Source organism: Castor canadensis, chromosome 6 (assembly GCF_047511655.1).
Source record: "Castor canadensis chromosome 6, mCasCan1.hap1v2, whole genome shotgun sequence".
NCBI lineage: Eukaryota > Metazoa > Chordata > Mammalia > Rodentia > Castoridae > Castor > Castor canadensis.
Window position 1 is genome coordinate 169,240,575 of NC_133391.1, and position 18,947 is coordinate 169,259,521.

At 40.2% G+C, this 18,947-nt stretch overlaps 1 protein-coding gene across 2 annotated transcripts; it reads left to right on the forward strand.

Moving 5' to 3' along the window:
* The first annotated feature begins 61 nt into the window (after nt 1–61).
* Atpsckmt (ATP synthase c subunit lysine N-methyltransferase) lies at nt 62–17,545 on the forward strand. Of its 2 annotated transcripts, XM_020176853.2 has the most exons (5): nt 65–310; nt 6,175–6,464; nt 8,206–8,343; nt 9,504–9,554; nt 16,549–17,545. In XM_020176853.2, exons 1-5 carry the CDS (start codon nt 247–249, stop codon nt 16,717–16,719), a joined length of 714 nt encoding a protein of 237 aa, XP_020032442.2. In that variant the 5' UTR covers nt 65–246; the 3' UTR covers nt 16,720–17,545. The 2 variants fall into 2 exon arrangements, with proteins under 2 accessions (XP_073933839.1, XP_020032442.2); XM_074077738.1 differs by lacking the exon at nt 8,206–8,343 and having other exon boundaries at nt 62–310.
* Nucleotides 17,546–18,947: the final 1,402 nt, after the last annotated feature.

The window sequence follows — 18,947 nt, forward strand, 5'->3', positions numbered from 1 at the left end:
CAGCCGAGACTAGTTTAACGCCAGACAGCACCTTCTGGAATCGGCGACCTTCGGAAACTTCTATCATCGTGGAAGCTGTAGGGAAAAGTCGAAGACACAGAGGGAACTTCTAAAAACCAAAACCGTAGATATAGTTTGATCATTTAGTAAAGCATCACAGTTGAGGGTTTCTGAATAGTTGGTCCCAGTAAGAAACTCATTTACTTAAATCAATCTCTGCCTTATTTCCACCCTGGCTCCGAGGAGATGGTAGAACCCACTTCCGTTTCCCCTACCCCCGGAAGTCTCGCGATGGAAGGAGGAAGCGTAGGTGAGGCGGAACGGCACGGGGGTTCCCGTCGGGTGTGGGCACGTGGTGTGGAGGGGGACGTGAGGCTTACAGCCGGGGTCTCCACTGCGGTGCCTCCAGGGTTGGGGTGCAGCCGGCGGGAGGCTGTCGGCGCAGCGAGCTTTAGGCCGCCGCGTGGCGGAGAATGTCCTGTCCTCGGGTCGCGCCTCCGGGTGGGCTGCTGGTTCTGTTGTGGGTTTGCCACTGTTCTGAGCGCCTTAGGGCAAAGGATTCCTTCCTTAGCACTGTTTTAAGAGAGATGGGTAGTGGAACCACATCTCGCTGGAATCGCAGCCCTGCCACGTACTAGTCGGGACTTTAGAGAAGCCACTTAGCTTGTCTGCAAAGTTTCCTTGTCTGCAAAATGGCTCTAGGAACAATAGTGTCTACCTCACAGGGTTGCTAGGAGGATTCAGGGGAAACTGTGCCTGGTCCTTAGCACGCTGTAAGCGTATTTGTTGCCACGTTGCACACATAATCCAGTAATTTTCCTAAGAGTGCACAGCTATGAAGAGACAAAGTTGCACAGCCTAGTGCGTCAGGTCCCATTCGGCCCCTGTGTTGTGCTGCCTCAGACAGGTAGTTCCTGCCAAATAACCAAACTACCTTGTCTCCTAAGTCACGACCTGTTTTATAACATTAGATTGGTTTGGTGTGAGTTTCCAGCTTCTCTTCACCTCCATTGCCAAGGGACATGGGAACTTGTCTCTGTTTTATTATTCCCAGCTTTTACTAGCCACTCAAAAGTGTAGAAATGAATGCCTGAAGCCAAGAATTGACTTTGTCATTGGATGATTGGTGATCCATTAACCTCTCCTAATAGCCCATACTCTTGCTAGACTTAAGAATGATGCTCCAAGGGCATTTTAGACTTTGTAGTAGGTTATTATTTCACTTTAGCTTTGACAGGTTACTAATGTTCCCTCATTCAAAATGGTGAGTTCTGCAGTCCATTTTGCACATTAGATTGTGCTTATTTCCTGTGAAAATCCCCTACTGTGTGAGGGTTTTTTTTTTCAATAGCTGATAAATAGCAAGAGGACACAAGTGACAGTCCAGTACACAAAAGGTTTAAGGACCATAACATATATGCTGTAGTTGTTAAACTACATGAGGTGCATAAGTGCACCTCAAGTATTGTGATCTTCAAATACAAGCCCTCCTTTGAACGTGTGGCTGTTCACAATTCCTAATGGACCTCTTCCTGCCTTTCTCCTTTCCTTTGAATTCAACTTGAATGAAAACCTGTGTATATATATATTTTTTAAACATCTTAGTCACTGCCTCTTAATTTCAGCTGATCCAACCAGTATCAAAAAGTAAGCAGACAGTGCCCAGAGACTAGACTAGCAGTTAGTCTTGCACTACCTTTTACTTGCAAGAATGGACTCATAACTGCTCAACAAAAATAGTGGCCACTGCAGCTCTTAATACAACGGCTCAATGTTCCAACGAGTTCTGACAGAAATCTCTTGTCAGTTGTTTATATTATAGTAAGTAGTTTTGTGAATCTCAACATGGTCTGCTAGAAGGATTTATAGAAACAGTCTTGATTTTAATTTTGAATGTTCAGAAACTGGTTTTCACTGACAAAAATCAATACATTGTTTATTGAACAGAGCTAACATATTGGATATATTAGATTTGCATGATAACATCTTTAAAAGCTTAAACAGTGAGCATAGCTCTTGTTTTCTACATACAGAGTTGTGCATTTGAAAAATATGCAGGCATAAAATGAGATAGAAAATTAAGTGGTTTTGTCACAGGACACATTGCTGGTGGTGTTACCTTTCTTAACACAAATTTTGTAGTGGTGTTGGTCATAGAGCTTTATTTTCATGTATAGAATAAACACACATCCTGCTTTCTTGTTAATCTCCCACTCAGCTCTGCAAAGTGTTCCCCACCTTCTGTACCCTGGTTTCAAGGCTTTTTTTGCCCCAGTTTCAATTCTTTCTCCCAGCCAACATCTAACTGGTCCCATCATTGGGATCAATCTTCCCTTCAAACCACCTGCCCCCAACTCCCTCCATTGAACCCCATCCTTCACACAGGCTAGATGGGAGGCCCTGAAGATCAGAGGCTCTTTACTGGGCTTATGGGAGAGTACATGTCTACACAGTGAGGTAGAATTTGGACCATCTGACTTGTATGTGTTTAATAAACTCAGTGCACAAATTGGTTAAGTGTGGTATATACACACAGTGGAATATTCAGCCATAAAAAGGAATAAAGTACTGATTCAAGGAACAACATGGGTGAATCTTATGAACCTTAGGCTAAGTAAAAGAACTTGGTCACAGAAGACCACATACTATTTGATTCCACTCCTGTAAATCCAGAATAGGGGACTCTGTAGAGACAATAATGGTTGCTAGGCCTTCGGAGTAGGGAGTAGATGGGGGGAATGATGGCTGAAGGCTAAGTGGTTTCTTCTTGAGGAAATGAAAATGTCCTAAAATTGACTGATGATAGTTACAAATATCTGTGAATATACTAAGAACCATTAAATCATACATGTTTAAGGGGCAAATTGTATTAATTCACATAAAATCTCAGTAGAGGTGGTAGACAATTGTCTCCTTCCCTCAAATGATTGTCTTGAGAGTGAGAGTAGCACTTAAGAGTTACAACTTATCTCTCAGGCCTGTGCTGATGCTTTGTATGTGTTGTTTTTATTTTTTTGTGGAACTGGGGTTTGAACTCAGGGCTTTGTGCTTGCAAAACAGGTGCTCTACTGTGAGCCACACCTCCAGTCCAATTTGCTCTGGTTATTTTTGAGGTGGGGGTTTTGCAAACTACTTGCCCCGGCTGGCCTCAAACTGCCATCCTCCTGATCTCAGCCTGTCAAATAGCTAGGATTACAGTATGAGCCACAGGCACCCAGCTTGTATGTGTTCTTTACTTAACCACCCCAAAAGCTGTTGACAAGTTTTTTTTTTAAACTTTGTAAAAAATAATTTCTAAATCTTACTGGTGAGCAAACCATGCTACTTACTTAATGTTAAACAACCAGTTTGAGTTCTGAAGACTCCCAACAGTGACCCAAATCCTTCCAACCCTTGTACTAGACTGTAGAAAGGCCCATAGGATGACTGTAATATAGACATGGCATATGTGCCTCGACTTTTTTTACATAAACGAATGCACAATTATTATAGGATGTATGATCCTCTGTACAGTGCCAAATTATGAGTGAAATCATTTAAAGTTTTTTCTTTCTATTAAACATGATTGCGTTCCTAAACTTAATTTTGCCTCTGTCGTTAGCACCGTAACAAACTTCCCTGTCTTCCCTGATTTCAACTGTGAAACCAGTTTTTAAAAAATCTCAGGAGTCAAGAACTGCTTTGTGGCAGCTTTTGGTGTGTCTTTTACTCAAATTTGTACCAGACCAGAATATATTGTCACAGTTCATGGGTACAGTGTGTAGGATAATGGCCCCTTGAAAGCTGTCCATCTATCTTGGTAGGGAATGTTTTTATTTTGATCACTTAGATCAAAATGTTATTACTTTAATGGTTGGTAAACCAGATAACCAGAACACCCAATCTATGGCTTTTGGTGATGATATATACCTTGGTGATAACCAAGTCCTTTGGTGACATAAGTTTCTGTGCTCATCTGGTGTATTTCCACACAAATGTTTAAAATCCCAATTTCTTGGTCAAGTGATACATTGTTTGAATTTATTAAATATATTTAGACTTAGCTATTATACAAACAACTGTACAACTAAACTACTGTATGAAAAGTGCTTCGCTGTGTTGCAGGAACATTAATTCTCTGATAAAGATGTTCATGAATGCACTCTGTATTACTTATATCTATTTTTACTTACATCTAAAATTTGCCCTCTACATTATAACCACCTTTGTGATTTTTATAAGAAATCTACAGCTCCTCAATTCTCAAATCTTCTCTTTTCTTCATTATTTCTTAGGCTTAAGCTATACAAACTTTATTGGAATCTTGGTCTTTGTGCCCATTCTTGCACTTTAACACCAGAGGCCTAAAATCCAGGATGGGAATTATATTAAATTAAACACAAAAATTAGACACAAAAAAGTATTACAGACATTTCCCCTGAAATATACAGAACGTGTCATGCCAAATCTCTTTATACAATAAGCTGGTAATATTGATGAATTGCACACATATCTTTTGTTTGTTTGTTTTGTGGGACTGGAGTTTGAACTCATGGCTTTGTGCTTACAAAGCAGCCATTCTACTGCTTGAGCCACGCCTCCAGTCCCACAAACATTTCCAAAATAGAATAACTTAAATATTAAAGTGTACTTTTATGTTACCAACATAACTGACCTTACAAGCATAACAAATGTCAATATTCAATACCAGAATCACAAAAGCCAGGAAGTTTAAATGCTGCATATCCCAACATACAAACTCATCCCCTTAAGACCTACTTAAACTGTAGGCTATCCACCTTTTAATCGTTGTTCACTTTTGCAGATGTGATTAAGGGTCTTGAGATGGGAGATTATCCTGGATTATCTAGGTGGGCCCAATTCAAAAGGGTCCCTATAAAGAAAGAGGGAAACAGCTGTGAGATAAAGAGATACTAAGATGGAAGTGGAGGTGGGAGTGATGTGGGGGTCAGGAGTCAAGAAATGTGGGAAGCTGGCAAACATGAGCCCTTGAGGAATGCAACTCTGCCAACTGGTTGTAGACATCTGACTTCCAGCACTGTAGGGTAGTGTGCATGTTGTTTTCAGTCAGGAAGTGTGTGGTGGTTTCTTTCAGCAACTTGACACTAATGTGGTAGGCCTTTTGAATAATTTACTGATAATGAAGTTGTGTACAGCCAAGTCTGCAAACGACAAGCCTCTTGTCATCACCCTTACCCATTCCTGTTTCCTATGGATTCTTGTTGTTTTAGACTTCCTAAGTGCTTTATCTGAATCCATCCATTCCATCCTCACAACAACCCTGGCACCCCTACTTTGCAAATGGGGAGATAGGTTCAGTGAGGAGAAGGGATTCAGAGTCATGCTATCAGTCAGGGGACAGAGCTGGCATCCAGGGGAGTCTGCTGTGACCTGCTGTGCTGTCATTTGTCAATTTCATATCCTACTAGGAATGAGTCTTAAAGGACAGAACTCAAAGGAAGATATGAAAGGGGACATTCCTTTCTCTACAGTCAGGGATTGGAGTTTGTTTGCTTTATTCTGTTCTCGTGATAGTCTTGAAATGACTAATTTTTGTTCATTTTGGATCCGCTTTACAAAATCTATTATCACACTTAGTTAAGAGTTTGGAAAAACCTGGCTTTTGTCTGTTCTGCTTCAGAATTGTATTTGTACAACTAAATTATAGATGCCAGGCCAATTTTGGTGTGGAATCCTTTCATCCTAGTTTAAGCAGGTAATAATTAGACATTTTATACTTATTTGTTGATGAGGCTTTTTTCATCCAGAACATAAAGGTGTGAAGTTAACGGTGAAAATGTGTGTTGATGACTATTGAATTGATAATTACTGCAGATGCTTGTATACATTAGTTTTTTAGAAAGACTCCTACACACATTGAGAGATTTCAGTCTTCCATTAGTACTGAATAATTTTCTTCAAATTACTGTGACAGTGGATTTTAGATTTCATTGTAGAATCTTGTATTTAGATTTTATTCACTTAAACTATCCTTTAAAAAAAATACCAAACCTGAGTTCATCTGTAAGAACTGTAGGAAAAGGACCAGGGTAGCTCAGTGGTGGAGCACTGCTAGTATACACAAGGCCCTCAACTGATCCTCAGCACCCACACAAAAGCAGCCTTGGGCTTCAGATGTGGTACTACATGTGTTTCTGCTTGCTCTCGATGTAGGTACACCCCCGGAAATGCCCAGAGAAGAACAGCAGTTGGCACATGCTCTGACTACAGGTTTGGAGGGCAGCAGTTTGAAGAAAAGCAGTTGGGGGATCTTAGTTCCTGTGATGGTTGGTGGGGCACTGGTGGCTTTGTACGCGGTGGCCACGCCGTTCATCACACCGGCACTGCGGAAAGTTTGCCTGCCTTTTGTACCCGCAACTTCCAAACAGATTGAAAATGTCCTGAAAATGTTGCAACGCAGACGGGGATCCGTCGTTGACATTGGTAGTGGCGATGGACGAATTGTGAGTTGTGCCAAAACGATCTGAGGTTTGGAACAGGAGTCGTTATGGTGTCTGCTTCACATTTCTTATGAGGCTTCTGCAAAGATTTTCCAAATCAGAGAGTTTGACAAAGTGGTTGTTTCATTTTGTGTTTGTTTGGCTAATCTGTTAGATTACCACTATGATTTTGGAATTAAGTTTTTTAGATTTAATTTTTTCTTCAAGGAGAAAGTACTTTGTAAATATGCCAGGTAAAAAAGAACAATTAACAGGTAAATTGTTAAAACTGTTGGGCCAGTGGACCGTAATTAGAAAAAGCATGTTGAATCATGGAGTTTCACCATTGTTACGTTTTTGCAGTGTAGATCTTTGCTTCCATATTTCTCTTTCTATGTGTGTACACACACACACACACACATACACACACACACACATACATGCATACATACATATATATTTATTTTGCTGGGACTGGGGTTTGAACTTAGGTCTTTACACTTTTAAAGCAGATGCTGTACTACTTGAACCATACCTCCAGTCCATTTTTGTTCTGGTTGTTTTGGAGATGGAATCTCATGACTTATTTGCCTGGGCTAGCCTCAAACTGTGATCCCCTGATCTCAGCCTCCCTTATTTGCCTGGGCTAGCCTCAAACTGTGATCCCCTGATCTCAGCCTCCGAAGTTTCTAGGATTATAGGTGTGAGCCACCAGCATCCAGCTTCTATTTATTTTTGCTTTAGTTACTTTTCATGTTTTTACCTGGGACCAACCTTGGACCTCAGTCCACCTACTTATGCCTCCCACATAGCTAGGATTACAGGTATTCATCACCATGCCCAACTTATGATTGAGATGGGGTCTTGCTAACTTTTTTGCCTGGGAGGGTCTCAAACCATGATATCCTGATCTCTGCTTCCTCAGTAGCTGGGATTAAAGGTGTGTACTAATTTCTCTCTGTTTATATATGAATAAGTAGTGATTCCTATGGGGTAGTAGAGTGTTAGAACAAGGAAGAACAATTGATGAACCCCGTTTGACTCCTACACACTGTGGCCCTGTCTGGAATCTAAAGTGATGACAAGGCCACAGATGAGGCTCCTCAGTGGCAGTGGCAGCACCCTGGCCATGAGATGATGAGGACAGCAGTGTTCTGAAGCCTGTGGAGACTAGCTGGGGCCGTGCCTCCTTTGACCTTACTCTGCCACACCGGGGACACTGACCCTTCTGTTCTGTGGTTGAGACCCAGAATAATCAGGGAGACACTGAAAACTGATCTAGATATTTTTAATTAAATTTTAAATAATTTCTCATATTGTGCTATAATATACATATATAAATATTTTTCATCTCAGCCATTTTAGGTGTTCAGTTCAGTGCTGTTAATTACACACATATTGTCCAGCCTTCACCATCACCATCTCCAGAACCCTTCATCTTGCAGAACCAAAAGTCTGAATTTATTAAACAATACTTCCCAGTGCCTTCCTTCCTTTAGCCTCTGACAACCCCTGGGGTTTATATTTAAGACATTGGGAATCATAAGTATTAACCAGAAGGATTCTTTCCTTGGAGCAAGTGCTCTACCACTGAGCTGCATCCCCCAGGCCTTAGGGATAAGTTTTTAAATGGTGTCTTCAACAAAGGAAGTGCCTTTTGACAGGATGATTTAGGATTATAAACTGCAAATAGGAAATACTCATATTGTTTGACCATGGAGGTTGATTTTTTTCGTCTTTTGGATAAATCCCTGCCTCTCTCCAGGTGATTGCAGCTGCGAAGGAAGGATTCACAGCTGTTGGTTATGAATTAAATCCCTGGCTAGTTTGGTACTCCAGGTACCGTGCCTGGCGAGAAGGGGTGCATGGCTCTGCCAAGTTTTATATTTCAGATTTGTGGAAGGTATGTAAGAAAAACTCAACTGACAACCACTTTATTTACAACTCGTATGACTGACAACCTGAAAAATGTATTAAAAGAAAAATAATGAAAATTCACGTGGGTATTTTGGTATAACAAAATGTATATACATTTTAAGCTGATGAAGTTTACAGATGGACTTTACCTTAGAGCAGAAGCTTAAAAGCTTTGATATATCATATGAATTCCAAGAATTTGTTGGCTAAATTAAAATGTTCTCATTTTATTTATCATGAAATAATGAGATTTTTCATCTCATATGGAAATCTTATAAATTATTATTGATAAATATTTGACTTTTCCATATGTGTGCATTTGTGTGTTTATGGGTTTGTGTAGTTAGAGAGACAGATGAATGATAGAGAAAAGAAAGAATGTGCCATAGTGGTTACTTTTTGTCCTCATGAAGTATGTGGTACTTTCAAATTTATTTGCACTCTAAAAAAAAGCCCTGTAATTTTGCTTTCAGAAAGCTCTATAAAATGCTTTTTCTTAAATAAGAATTTTCCATTGTAATGTTGTCATCAGTATCTTATAAAAATTTACTTGAATTTTACTTGCATTGTTTTTATACCTTATATAACTAAGCAATCTCTATAGAGTAAATAAGACTTTTATTGGGCAATAAGAGTTTTGGCTGGCAAAGCAGTTTTACCTCCAGTTTTTCAACTGTTGAAAGACCATTTTCTTGCACTTTTTACATAGTATTTTAGAGAAGAGGAAGGGGATTAGGATTTTAAGGATGTTTCAACATAAAACAGTTGATGTGAAATGGTTGAGTTCTTGCTAAGTTTGTTTCGTGTGGAGTGGAGTAGCAAAAGACCCTGTGGCCCGGGCCAGGTGTGAGCAGCATCTGGGCACTGGGGGTCCTTGGCTTTTCTGCCACAGGGCCCTGAGGGTGTTCCCTGCTTGGACTCCTCATCAGGATGAGATGAGTTACAGGGGGTCATTTTGAAAACTGACAGATTAGAGTAGCAGGAGTGAAAGCATATGTATGGTACTCTTCTTTGCGCCATTCTTTCTAGAAGTTTAGAAAGCCCACCACTTGGCAGCATGGAAAATTGCTATCACTTCTGTGAAAGAAACGAAGTTTGGTGTTTGACTCCTAGAACTAACCTGCCGTGGTTTCCTGTCTCACATAGGTCACCTTGTCGCAGTGCTCGAACGTTGTTATTTTTGGTGTGCCCCAGATGGTGAGTATGCTCTTCCTGGTGTCTGTTTTGGGCAGATAATGCCAGTGCCAGCACCAGCGTGCCACTTTCACCCATTGCAGAGTGATGGTCTTCCAGAGACTGAGGGAAGTTCATTGGTTTAATAAAATGCTTCAGATCCTTTAAAGTCTAATAAAAGATTCCGTCATATTTTAAAACTTGTTTCAGATTAAAATCTCATGATGTACCTAAGCGTAAAAACTCAAGTTTGAAAACTGCTTTATGAGGTCCCCGTGTGGAATGCAGCTCATGATTTCACAGCTGCTCACTCACACCCAGCTGGAATCACTTGGAGAAATTAATGGGATGTTCCCTTTGAATTGATCAGTCCTCCAATTTTGCAGGAAGATAATTTTCGGAGTGGATGAGCATTGACTAGTTTCAATTTACCTCAATTGACTGATTTGCAAAAGAACTTAGTATTGAACTTTGATTATGTACTTTCAAAAGTGAGAATGCCTCAGCAGTGTGCTAAAAATGGTACTCACTGGCCTTTGAAAGAATGGTCAGGGTGGGATGCTTTTCCTGTAATTGCTGACTGATAGACCAGAGAAATAAATCCCTTTTTACTTTTCAAAGTTTGTAATTGTAACCATAATAATCTTGGCAGAATTGGATGTTTGCTGAAATAGCACTGAATAATTGATGTGGTTTTTAATGTTGAAAAAAGGAAATTCACTCTTTTTGTTTTGTTTTCTTGTTTATACCTTAATTTTTTATGTAAAATGTTTCAGTGCTTGATAAATTTATTAGCATTTTCACTGTAATGCCATGTTCTTTAAATTTTTAAAGACAAATTAGAAATATTTTTGTTACATATTCTTTAAAGTGACAACATTCTATGTGTTTGTGTTATTAGGCCTAAGAATGGGTCCTAACTTGGGTATCTACACTTTTTTTTTTTTTTTGGTGGGACTGGGGTTTGAACTCAGGGCTTTGCACTTGGAAAGCAGGTGCTCTACTGCTTGAGCTACAGCTATCTATACTTTTGTTCTAGAAGTGAAGATAGGTAGGAAGGCATGGATTTAATAAAAGCTATCTGGTTTCATAGAATAGTATGTCGTTTTGATGGTGGTTTACTACTTACTATGATGTCTCGGCTTTCCTTTTAGAATGGAATAATAAGCATTTTGGAGACAAGTAACTTGCATTCTATACTTTATAAGAATAGAAAGTTAGTATTTATGGGGATTTCCACACTGTCTGGAGAGAGAGGATGTTGAGCTGAGGTGTGGATTGTGAAACCATGCTGCCTTGTCCCAGTGGGGGGCAGCAGTGGCCTTTGGTAATGCCCTGGCTACATTACCTCTCATGGCCAGTCTTCTGCCTGTCAGGTTTGAAGTCCACACAGGATTTGGAGCTGTTCACTTACCAGCAGTAAGAGTGGTTATTTTGATAAATGCTTTTGCAATTATTGCCCATTCTTCTGTACATAGAAGCATTGTAACCAAGGAATTTGCAGCATTTTAGTATTCTAAAGGAAAAAAGGGAACAGATGAAATACATGAGGTACTTACCTTCCCTGTAAGAAGACAGATCCAGCCAACGTGTGTTTTCCATTTGGTGGGTCGATCAAGGGTGGAAGGAGCCCAGATAGTTCTTTGTTGGTCTGGAGGGTCCCTACTTTCAGTTGTCATCAAGCTTTGCCTAAGTGGAGGTAGTGATGGGGAGGAGAGCTTGCTGACTGGGAAGTTGTGCCACGTCTGCCCTTCAAGAGTCATGGGACCCTGGGAAGGCCCTTTTACCTATCTGGGCCTGACCATGTCGTGCCACTATTAAATTGTATTCCCATTTTCCGAGTGCTGGTCAATGTAGCAGTCATGGCTGCATGCCTCAGCAAAGCCAGCATGCAGTGAAAGTGTTCTCATGGTGGCTGATGCACTGGCAGGTGATTGGAGAGCCAGGATGAGCTTTAGGGAAGTGCAGAAGTGAGACACCTGCTGTTGTGAGTCCTCAGCCCTGCTCTGATGCCAGGCTCATTAGTCCTAGTGGCTCAGGGCAGTTGTAGTTGGAAATTGAGCTAATGCTGTGATACATGCGTGTATCACAGTCGGATGAGGCATCCCATTTGGATCTAGTAAATCCAGTACCTGGATCACATGTAACACAAGCTGATGCACCAAGGTCTTCTTAAAGTGTGTCCTCACTTGAAACCCTTCTGTGACTTTCTCCTTGCTGCTTTTAAGGATAAAGCCTAGCCAGATGGTAGTGGTGCACAGCTGTAATCCCAGCACTAGGGAGTCTGAGACAGGAGGAACACAGGTTTGAGGCCAGCCTGGGCTTTTAAGACCCTCTTTCTAAAAACCAAACACACTACAAACAATAAAACAACAACCCCTCAAAAAAAAAAAAAAAAAACAATTATAAGGCCCAAACCACAAGGCCCTGATGTGGGTGTGGCGTGGCCTCTATTCATTTTGGCCTCACCTTAGCCATACTTCCCTCACTCACTCTCTGCACAGACTGTCCCTGCAGTCCCTTGGTCTGGGCTGTGCTCCTTTTCCCAGAGCCCAGGGCTATACCTTCTTGCTGACTTCAGTCCTCTTGCTCTGAGCCTGGTTAGCAAGCACCTCCTGGTTGCTCACTACCAACTGTCCTTTCCTGAGTGAAGCTGTCCTGGATGGCCTCATGAGGTGAGCTCCAGCGCTCCCTGTCATCCAGTCCTATAGCTCAATGTTCCCCATCCTCAGATGAGGTATTGTGTGCTTCTTTGCCTGCCAGCTTCAACAGTGCTCTGCTCTGTGAACTCAAGGATGTGGACCAGCTGTCTTTGCTTCCTGACCTCCAGCACTGCATCCCTGAGCTCAGAGTAATCACTCAGTAAGTACTATTGAATGAATGAATATGGTATACACATGCCCGTTAGTTACAGTTTCCCCAGAAGGTGATTGATTTTTATAACTCCAAAGAACGACTAATTTTAGTTATAAATTCTGATGGAGAAAAGTGACTCATGACTGAATCATATACACTTCCTTCCTTTGTTCAATTGATAAGTATGGCTGCTATAATCACTTTGAATACTTCACTGAATAACAGAAAACACTCTTGCTTCTTGCTACTGGGGACAACAGATATTAAAAGAGGCACAAATATAAAATATATTGTATAATAGAATAAGTGCTATGGCATAATCAAAAGGGAGGGAGGGCCAGGAAGGACACAGTGTTCATGAGATGATGAGGGAGAGGGCTGTGCATGGGATAATGATCCAGGCCAAAGTGTACCACTTGAGAAGGGGCTGAGGGGAGTGTGGCTGGTGGGTTCAAGGAGCAGCAAAGCGGATGGGGGTGAAGGGTGATGTGAGTGAGGGGAGAACCAGAGAAGACATAGGGCCAGCATCTGAAGGACACTGCCTCTGGTAAGGGCAGGAACTGTTGAGAAGTGAGCAGAGGAGTGCAGGGACCAGTGGGGGCTGAAAAGGATAATGGCGTGTTGCAATAGAGACTAGATCCAGGGCAAACACTGTTGAAACTGGAGAGTTCTTGCAGGTGTCTAGACTATAGGTGCTGAGACTTGGACCAGGATAGATTAGCTGGTGAGAGTAGTCAAATTCTGGATGTGATGTGAAGGTAGAATCTAACAGGTTTAGTGTACAGATTGATGGGTGAGCGAGAGAGAAAGAGGAGTCAAGGGCAGCCCCATTGTATCTGCCAAGCTCCTAAGTTGTCAGGAACGGATCTGGGAGAGGTGCAGTGGTGTTCGCCAAAGTTATGCGTGGTCACGTGAAGTTCAGTGCACCTGCAAGCTGGCAGTCTTGGGGAAGAAGGAATCTGGGGTTAGGATGAGAGGACATCAGGAGGTGTGGGTGTGTCAGTGCACAAACACGGGGAAGCCCAGGAGGCTGAGAGTCACTGTGGGAGCGAAAACCTCAGAGGAGCTTCCTAAGTCTTGAAACTAACATTTGAGGTCTGGAAAGCAAAGTGTAACCAGCCAAGGACTCAGAGAGAGGAAGGGGAGCACTGCTCTGGGAGGAGGGAGAAGTCGTGGGTCAGTGCTGCTCATGGGTAGACCTGATTCGTCTCATGCCTTTGAGCTGGTTCCAAGTTATGTTTAAAGTTTTGAAGATATAATTAGAATATGATGAGTTTGTGTCACTTTGAAACCTATAATTGTGTGAATAATTTTGAATTCTATTAGACAAACATGACACATCACTGCTTCTCTTTGTGTATGATATCAAGAACCAGATTCATTGCATATTTATGTATAATTTAGTCAGTTAATTTCTCATGATTGAAATAGATCCTTTCATTTTTAGGTTTATCTTGACTTAGCATATGACAATCATTTGGAAATGAAAGAAACTATAAAAGAGAAATGAATAATAGTAATGTGAATAAGTTTACAATTATCTTTTCTATGAAGAAAATTACCATAAGAAACCTCTGACATTTTGGAAAAGCGCATTTTTGTCTCATTCTTTGCTTATTTAATTTTCCCTCAAGGAATAAAACTTATAAAAAATTCTTTACTGGCTGTTAGACGAATAGAAAGCGTTCACCCTTAATGGAATTTATTGTTTTCTTGGTATTGATTCTAATGAGGAATTAGAATTTTGTTTCACTCCAGCCATAGTTGTGTGGAGTTTTTTCCAAGCCACTTTTATAAGCTATAAATCGAGAGCAAAACCTTCATACAAGCACTATAGATTTGTTTGTCTTCTTCAGTTGGTTACTTTTTAAAGGAGTAGTTTTTGCTTAGATCTTGGTTTCTAAGTATCATTTTCACTAGGAATCTTTGAGAGGTGGCTGATCCAGAGCTTGGGAAAGGAAGATACAGAAGCCTGGAACATTTTGTTCAACCAGAATATAAAGAAGTACTCAAAATATTTAGTGGGAGTTTGTCCAAAGGATGGAAAAGTTAGCAACAGGAGGCTCACAGTGGCCAAATTAGGACAATTTCAGCTTTAGAATGAACAAGTACAGTAATGGATTATAACCCATTGAATGGAATAAGAATGTAGATGTTTGTGCTTGGGATAGACAGTTACAGGTAGGCGGGCAGAGGGAGGAGGGAAACTCTTCCTTATGCTAGAATGTGCGCTGTACATCCAGAAGAAATGATGGATTTAGCAAAGTGCCACTTTGCAGCTGTTAGAGTAGAAATGGATTCTGGTCAGAATCGTCAGGGAATGTGACTTCTAGGGCAGGGCAGGTTTGATGAGTAACAGGTGTTTTCATTACCTCCAGGTGTCTTTCCACAGCTGCTCACTCAGTATAAAAGGAAGGGCAGTAACTGCATTGTGGAGTCAGCAGATTTCACCCTAGTAAGTGGTGAATGTTACTCTCAGGGGCAGGTCTCCTGGGCTTCCACTGCCCTGATGAGTTCGCAGCTGGGGTATTGTCAGGATGCACGTGTGCTGAGCCTATCAGGAGCAAGTATGAGAGGACCCCAAAGTCTGGGCCATTCAGTCCATTGTCGTGAAACACTAAGACAGATAGGAACTGTTTCAGATCAAACGAGACCAAAGAAATGGTACCATTAAGTGTTGATGGTACACTTAAGTGATTCTGGACTGAGTCCTGCCCAGGGGGCAGTGTGATACAGGACGCCATTGGGACAATGACAAAATTAGAGTGTTGGAAATACTTTTGGGATACAATGTTGAGTTTCCTAAATAAGGTGATTATTCTTGGGAGTACGTAAGAAAATACTCATTTTTTATAACCATTAAAGAAGTAAACAGGTGTGTTTCATGCAACCTGTTTTCAGATAGTTTGGAAAAAATGTTCATAGAGAGAGGAAGAGAGCAAATGTGATAAGAAATGTGACAAAATGTTAACAATTGGTGAACTTGGGTGATGGTATACAGTTCTTTGCTATTTTTGCACCTTGTCTGTAAATTTGAAATTATCTCAAAATAAGAAAGTGGAACAATGGTTTTTAGGATATGAAGTTGTTAATGTATTTTAGGAACTCCTGGCAAGTTTTCAAGCTGTTGTTAATTTGTTGATGTAATTAAAATGTCAACGCTTTTAGCAAACAAAAACACTTCATTGGTAGATTGCTGATAAAATTATATAAAAGCGATATACCTTAGATTGTCCAGAAGTCCATTATTGGGAATGGGGTATAGCTCAGTGGTAGAGAGGCACTCAGGATGGGTCAGATCCTAGGTTCAATCCCATCACCAAAAATTCATTATCAGTGTGGTATAGATATAGTTTAAAATTACGAAGTATTTCACAATATTTGTACTTGATAGAATGTGCATATTTTTTCATGGCCTAATTAAACCATATTTTATTGACTCCAAATGTTGATATTAAAATGTGCTGTTACTGTTGAGAAAAAATACTGCCAATTATAATCCTAAAATAATGTCAGCTGTCCGATATATCCTGACTGCAGAGATATTAAAAATGTAGAAAAATATGTCTTAAATATATGACACAGAGTTTGTCAAAATGTTTAATTACTGGGCGTTGGTATAGTGGGAGGGGGGAAGATATAAGGAAAGGGTGTAGGAGGTGAATATGGTGGAAATATTACATACACAGGTATGAAAATGGGAAAAATGAGACCTGTTGAAACTATTACAGGAATCTGGGGAGGGGAGATAAAGGAGAATGATGGAGGGGGGGGAATTCAACTATGATACATTGTAAGAACTTTAGTAAATGTCACAGTGTATACCCAGTACAACAATAATATGATAATAAAAAATGGAAAAAAGAAATGTTTGATTAGGTAACTAAAATACTTCTTATTTTAATTTTTGCCATGTCATAACTTTAATCAGAAAACTGGAAATCTCTGATTCACATCTGCTAAAAATGGCATATTTTCTAATTGATATTACAGTTCTTATAACTGTTGTTAATGTGTCTTCTTTATGTTAATAGATTGTTTGATAAGGTACTTGTGCCCTGGAGTAATTTTTATAAGTGTTTTCAGTAAATTCATAAGGGCATTTTGGAGTCATTTCCTCTGCCTCATCCCTTACTGAACTAATGGCTGTTATTCTCCACAGATGCCACAGTTGGAGAAGAAACTTGAAGTTGAACTTGAGAATGATGCAAGAGTCATTGCTTGCCGATTCCCTTTTCCCCACTGGACACCGGATCATGTCACTGGAGAGGGGATAGACACTGTGTGGGCTTATGATGTGAGCACTTTTAGAGGAAAGGAAAAGAGGCCCTGAAAATCCTGCATCTCCAGAAAGTCATTCAGATAGAAACTTTCTGAAATGTTGATCTCATTTGATTTTGTAGAGACTGAAAGCTGTGTCTTTGGCAACAGAGCATAGTTTTCTTTGTGTGGAATGAGACATCACTGTTACTTTCCTTACCTCTTAGAGAAAACAAACAGGAGCTAAGAAAAACAGATTGATTTAAAATTCGTTTTTATTGGAACATTCTAAATAAATGTGCTTACTGCCTTTTCATGCACTGGGATGCATGAAAATAAGAATATTTATTCATCTGAAGATCATGTTTATGGTCAGAAAGATGTCAACAACACTACATTATAAGCAGTATGGATTAATACCACAGATGAGGAGAGAAGATTTTTATTTAGTTACTTTTTCTTGGAAAAAGTAATAGTAAAGTTTATTAGGAAAGGAATACACTTTCAACAGACTGAAAGTGTGTTGTCTCTGGAGTTGAGAGCAATGGGGTTAAGGGGAAGAGAAAGAAAGAGAGAGACATTTCCTATTCCCCAGGGAGGAAACGGGAGCAAACAGTCTGAGAAATGATTTTTAAACGGAGTATGTATTAGCAGATGTTTGTCATTTCCTACAACCTTATTCATACTTCAGACTTATCTCTTTCTTTTCTGTACTTTATGACAAAATTAATTTTCTAAAGGATTTAGAGAACCATTTACATTTTGTAACATTTATGAGAAATAATTTACTCCAAGGTTAGTGTATTAGTGTATTTAATTCAAGATACACACATGTATATGAGTATACATATGTAAAAATGGGTGTAGATAAACATGAATAAATTGTATCATTTCTGAAATTGTGACGTGCCTTCCTATTAAAGGTGAGTTAAAGCTTTAATTGGCACTGTTGTAAATCTTGATGAAGCTGTGCTTTACAGTTTATAATTTGATAATTAGATTTGATGAAATAAGTATTCAGAAAAGAATCCCTGGCACAGTGGAGTAATTGGTAAGATTTTTTTTCCTACTTGGGCAGTCCAGGGGTTTGAACACAGGGCTTCCTGCTTGCTAAGCAGTCACTCTATCACTTGAGCCATGCCTCCATGCAATTTTTGCTCTGATTTTTTTTTAATTTTAATTTTTTTATTATTTATATGTGCATACAATGCTTGGGTCATTTCTCCCCCCTGCCCCCACCCCTGCCCTTACCACCCACTCTGCCCCCTCCTTGTCCCCCCCACCCTCAATACCTGGCAGAAACTATTTTTCCCTTATCTCTAATTTTGTTCTAGCGAGAGTATAAGCAATAATAGGAAGGAACAAGGGTTTTTGCTAGTTGAGATAAGGATAGCTATACAGGGAGTTGACTCACATTAATTTCCTGTGCGTGTGTGTTACCTTCTAAGTTAATTCTTTTGATCTAACCTTTTCTCTAGTTCCTGGTCCCCTTCTCCTACTGGCCTCAGTTGCTTTTAAGGTTTCTGCTTTAGTTTCTCTGAGTTGAGGACAACAAATGCTAGCTAATTTTTTAGGTGTCTTACCTATCCTCATATCTCCCTTGTGTGCTCTTGCTTTTATCTTGTGATCAAAGTTCATTCCCCTTGTTGTGTTTGCCCTTGATTGAATGTCCGCATATGAGGGAGAACATATGATTTTTGGTCTTTTGGTCCAGGCTAACCTCACTCAGAATGATGTTCTCCAATTCCATCCATTTACCAGCGAATGATAACATTTCGTTCTTCATGGCTGCATAAAATTCCATTGTGTACAGATACCATATTTTCTTGATCCATTCGTCAGTGGTGGGGCATCTTGGCTGTTTCCATAACTTGGCTATTGTGGATAGTGCCGCAATAAACATGGGTGTGCAGTTGCCTCTGGAGTAACCTGTGTCACAGTCTTTTGGGTATATCCCCAAGAGTGGTATTGCTGGATCAAATGGTAGAACAATGTTTAGCTTTTTAAGTAGCCTCCAAATTTTTTTCCAGAGTGGTTGTAGTAGTTTACATTCCCACCAACAGTGTAAGAGGGTTCCTTTTTCCCCGCATCCTCGCCAACATCTGTTGGTGGTGGTGTTGCTAATGATGGCTATTCTAACAGGGGTGAGGTGGAATCTTAGTGTGGTTTTAATTTGCATTTTCTTTTTTGCTAGAGATGGTGAGCATTTTTTCGTATGTTTTTTGGCCATTTGAATTTCTTCTTTTGAGAAAGTTCTGTTTTGTTCACATGCCCATTTCTTTATTGGTTCATTGATTTTGG

Excerpts from the sequence above, each read along its gene's own strand:
- Atpsckmt (XM_020176853.2), top strand. The coding sequence starts at position 247 with ATGGTAGAACCCACTTCCGTTTCCCCTACCCCCGGAAGTCTCGCGATG. Across the intron at positions 8,344-9,503 it reads ATATTTCAGATTTGTGGAAG|GTCACCTTGTCGCAGTGCTC; the intron begins GTATGTAAGAAA and ends TGTCTCACATAG. Across the intron at positions 9,555-16,548 it reads TTTTTGGTGTGCCCCAGATG|ATGCCACAGTTGGAGAAGAA; the intron begins GTGAGTATGCTC and ends TATTCTCCACAG.